The following is a 4,769-nucleotide window of genomic DNA, read 5'->3' on the forward strand; positions in this document are numbered from 1 at the left end:
AAGACCCCCCCCCCCAAAAAAAAAACAAAAAACCCACACAGGCTTGCTTTGGCATAGACTTTCATTCTCCACTTGTTTTGTCCTTATTCAAGGATGCAGGTGCATACCCAAATGGGAATGAGGAGACACTGTGAAGTCACTCTCTTCATTTGAGGAAGCTGGGATTATCAGAGTTAGGATAAAGAATACAAAGAAAGGACATTTGAGGAAGAATTTAGAGTTGATTTAAAAAACTTGGCAGCATTCTCCAGCTAAATGATCCCTTGTCACTTGCTGCCACTACACATTTATGCTGAATCTCCAAAATGGGATGATTGTCCTAGCAGGAGCAATAGCTCTGAATGAAATTGAGAGATAGTAACATGAAAAGTTAAATGGTGATTGCAGAACACAGCTGGGATCTCTCCTTTCACAAACAATTAAGCAATTGTATTACTTGCAAGTACAGAGTGCGACTAGCAGAAGGACTATGAGATATAAATAAGAAATTTGTGAGAGCAGGAGGGAACTGCCAAAATGGAACATTAGTCTAACCATTCATATTTAATATGAACATATCAGTTAGCTTCAATGTAGTGCAAATTCTATTGACAAGGACATGCCCATTAAGGGAAGGGGTGGTACTTCCCAAACCCCTCCCATTTATGGCACAGGCCAGGGCTATGCTACAAAGCTTTAGCAACATAGCTACACCCCTGAAAACCAAGGTGCTTGTGCAGCCTGTCATTAGGTAGCATGGTTTAACTATAGTGGTACAAGTTCTACTAGTGGTCCACCGAAACCCTCAGCAAGTTTCAGGTGGTCTGCAAAAAAGTTTGAGAACCACTACTCTAGGGAAGCTTTATGATTAAGATACCCCCAAATACACAAACAGCTTTTTCAAATCATGTTTAACTGGTTTAAAAACACCACCTTTGGAAAGTGCAAGAGTCTGGCACTGGATAAGAGGCAAGAGACATTCATGCTTAAAATTGGACAGCTGTCTTCTTATAAGACAGGCAAATCTACACACCAGCTGAAGGATTACACAGACCAGTCAGGGTTTTTATAGCAGTCTGTGACAAACAAATAGCTAGACCAAAATAAAAAAGGGCAATTAGCAGGGCATGTCGGAAGTTAAATTAGAGACAGATTAAACACAAGCCGTGTTTGTTTCAGTACTCAAGGCACTGTACTGAGCAACAGTAAGATTCGAAACATAAGGATAGGTTGGGTATTTGACTATTCAAATAAAGTTCGGTCAGTTAGCTGGTCAAATACTGTAAAAAAGCCAAATAATATACAGAAAAAGCACAAATTTTCCATTAAGAAATGTGTCAAAGAACAATAAAAATTGTATTTCTGTCAAGAAAACTATAAAAATAATGTAGGGGTGGGTTTTTTTGTAAAATTGTTATGGTCTGTGATAGGTCAAAAAAATGCAGTCAACTGACAGTGGGGACACGCTCAGCCAGCTTCTTACCCATGCTCATTGAAGAATATTACAAGTCTTAATATCTCATGTTTTAACATTAGTAGAATGATTTCATTTTTAGCCTTGTGTGTCTGGATACACTTTTGAAGGCCCTTGCCTAACATCAAAAAGATCATCATCTTAGAGCTGTTCTGAAAGCTTTAATGAATACATAAGTAGTACTCTGAAATGTAATATAAATGGAGTCATTATTCATAGAAGCATACAACTTTCCTGACAACATTCCTGTTCAAAAGTATATACTTATAATACATGCTGCTCAATTTACCGAGTAATTGCTAAGAACAGAATTAATGCCTAAGGCACTTCATAAAGAAAAAAAGCTGACATTTTTCTACTGAAGCTTTCACTTCCTCCAAAAACACATAGGCATACCCAACTAGCCATCATCCATCAAAAATATGACCCAGAGCTTAAACTTTATTTTGCCATTTTGCTTTGTTTCATTCTACCAGAAAAGTTAGCAAAACAGATATCAAACACAACCCCCCCCATGAAGGGAGGTTAGCAGCATATGGCACACCTAAAAAAGGTCTTTAAAAAAAAAAAAAAAAGACTATGTACATACCACAAGACCTTGGAATTCCCAGTTTCCTTACGTCGTACACATCATAAAGGTTTATGTCAGTGTTTAGTACAATGTATCCTATGTATGTTTATCTCGGAGTGTTTGGAAAACTCAGGTTACCTTGACACAAGTTTCAAGACTAGATTTACTAAAACAAGGGTTTTTTTCTTATAGCCTGATCTTTTACAAACCACTAACAACAGGGCAGCATGCTAATAACTGCAATTTAAGTACTTCCACCTGCTTAAATCAGAAAAGACACCAATGTCAATAGTTTAAAATATTAAGAAAATGAGATACAGGGGTGATGCTAGGTCTTTATTATGAGAATACTGTTCATAGCTTTTATTGACCCCCACAAAAAAAAAAAGAGAACATGTTAACAGCAGTTGGGTTCCTGGGTTGTGTGGTAAGTCTACACGGAGTGGTGATTTTCTTTCCATCCAATTCTTAGCCAGGAGGCCAGCCCAACTGACGTCCACCAAGAACGTGGAGATGCACATGATAAACAGATTGCCCACCCTCTGGCCCTTCATTCACAACCATTCGGAATCCCTTGGTCAGGCCCAAATCGGCAGCACACTTCTTGCCAATAATCATTAAATGCCCGAGAAGCTGAAAAGATTTAAAAAGAGAGGGTAGAGTCAAATTAGCAGTCTGAAGAATAGTTCATCAGTAACCAGTATAAGAGACATCTAAATAACATATTAAAATTTACTATGAAAGATGGCATGCAAGGCTGTAAATCAGGTTTTCAAAGAGGACTTATAAACCACACAGTTTTGGCTAGCAGAAGTTGAAGATGCTCAGCAGCTCTCATGATTAAGGACACTATTTCAGCTGGTTATCACCAGTGACAGAGAAAGAGTAAAACAATTTAACTTACCTAGTACAGATGCAGGTTTAGACCGAATTTATAGACATACTAAGCCTGAAATGCTAGTAAGGCCTGAGCCTACATTTCAAAACAAAAGGCATGTATTTTTGACTGTATAGTATTTTGTATTGGTTTTGTTATTTGTACTTCAACAGTATTTCAGATGTAGCAAAGACTATCCAAAACAGACACGAAACCTAAAACCTAAAAAAGGACACTAAATCTAAAATCAAAAAGTTGGCAGTCTATCCATAAGCAAGATTAAGGGCAGGGAAGACAGTGGAAAGAGTTCCCTCCTAACAGAACAATATCCCCAGACCATTGTAGGCTTGGGACCACAGTGCCTGAAATAATGAAGCAACTTACAGCTGTCCGTAGTGTATGGGGACAGAAGGGGATAAAGAATAAAAAGACAACAAAAAAGTCATTTTGCATTTTTGTACTTTGTTTCTCTCACTACTGAAACATTTATTTATTTCTTTTTCCTCCAGACCCAAAATACAGAGAGCACAGAACAGTTTGAAAAATATTAATAGAAAAACAACCAGGGCTTGTTTGTATATGCATTTTAAAACTTCACTGTATTCCTCAGGGTACTTTAAACAACAGCCTTAGTTAATCAATATACTCGTATTCTAGAAAAAGATTCTAAGAGTTGCTAACTTCAAGACTAAAATACATTACTTCCATGAAAACCTGAACAAGTTTATGGTTAGAGATGCACTGATACATCAGTCTGATATCAGATCAGTACTAATATAAAGAAAATTGGCTGCATCAGAAATCAGCCTCATGCGGTCAATAAATGCCTGTGCATGCACACAGCTGTAATGCAGCACGCAGGCAGCAAGGAAGATCACAGCCCAACTGGTAAGTCCATTGTGATGGATGGTGAGGGGAAAGGGAAGGGACTTGGTGGGAGCAGATCAATGCCTCCTGCAGTGAGGGAAGAAAAGGGCAGGGGCAGGAGCTGCCCAGCCAGGGCGAAGCAGGGTGCAGGACAGAGCCACAGCTCCTAGAATGGGGGGGGAGGAGGGGCTCCTGCTGCTGCATACACCCCGGGAGCCCATGTGGGGGGGGAAATGCATACCCCCAAGATCTGCATGAGATGGGCTGCAGCTGGGGTTGCATCAGGCTCTTCTCAGCAGGGGCTGGGCTCGGGGAGGGGGTTATGAAGGGGGCTCCAGCCACCCCAAATTTCACCGTATCCCCCCCATGTAGCCCCGCTCCCAGTGCTGCCGCCGCATACCTGCAGCCCTGGCTGCAGCCCCCTCTGTAACCTCTGCCAAGAAGAGTTCAGAGCAGCCCCGGCTCCATCCCACAGCTGCCCTGTGCAGATCTGGGGGATATATAGTGCTCCCCAGGGTGTGTACAGTGGCAGGAGCTGCCCCCACCTGCCATGAGCTGCAGCTCCATCCTGCACCCCATTCTACCCCACCCCAGCTAGGCAGCACCTGCCCCTTCCCTCCCCATCCAGCACAACACTTACCGGCTGCACACAGCTGTATTGGAAGTCAGATTGGTATTGGCCAATTTGCCTCTTTAAAAATTGGCTATTTATATTGGCCCCAAAATCTGTCGGTGCACCCCTATTTATGGTCTGTGTTTCAAAAAGATGGTAATTCTCAAATAAAAAGGCAAGTCCCTTCTTTCACACTTCAAAATTCTGTTTACTTCTTACTATTATGGCCACAAACAGATGATAATTTTTACTGGTGGAAATTTCTGAGGGAAGGGGAGCAGTGAAGCAAAGCCCCCAGCCCCTTCCTCAAGCAAGGAAGTGTCTGGTTTGGGAAAAAAGACAGGGAACAACAAAGCAAATAACAATGAGGATGATAGCCTGTGGAGCA

General features: G+C 41.2%; 1 protein-coding gene across 1 annotated transcript in view; it reads right to left on the bottom strand.

The window, feature by feature from the left end:
- Nucleotides 1–2,339: 2,339 nt before the first annotated feature.
- The window catches only part of HINT1 (histidine triad nucleotide binding protein 1), a 13,910-nt gene continuing 11,480 nt past the window's right edge, over nt 2,340–4,769 (bottom strand). The window contains exon 3 of the mRNA XM_019517290.1: nt 2,340–2,657. Within this exon, the coding sequence (XP_019372835.1) occupies nt 2,493–2,657 (165 nt within the window). The 3' untranslated portion in view covers nt 2,340–2,492. The remainder of the gene's footprint in view (nt 2,658–4,769) is intronic.

This window comes from Gavialis gangeticus, unplaced genomic scaffold (assembly GCF_001723915.1).
Source record: "Gavialis gangeticus isolate Ggan-Ray unplaced genomic scaffold, GavGan_comp1, whole genome shotgun sequence".
NCBI classification, from domain to species: domain Eukaryota; kingdom Metazoa; phylum Chordata; order Crocodylia; family Gavialidae; genus Gavialis; species Gavialis gangeticus.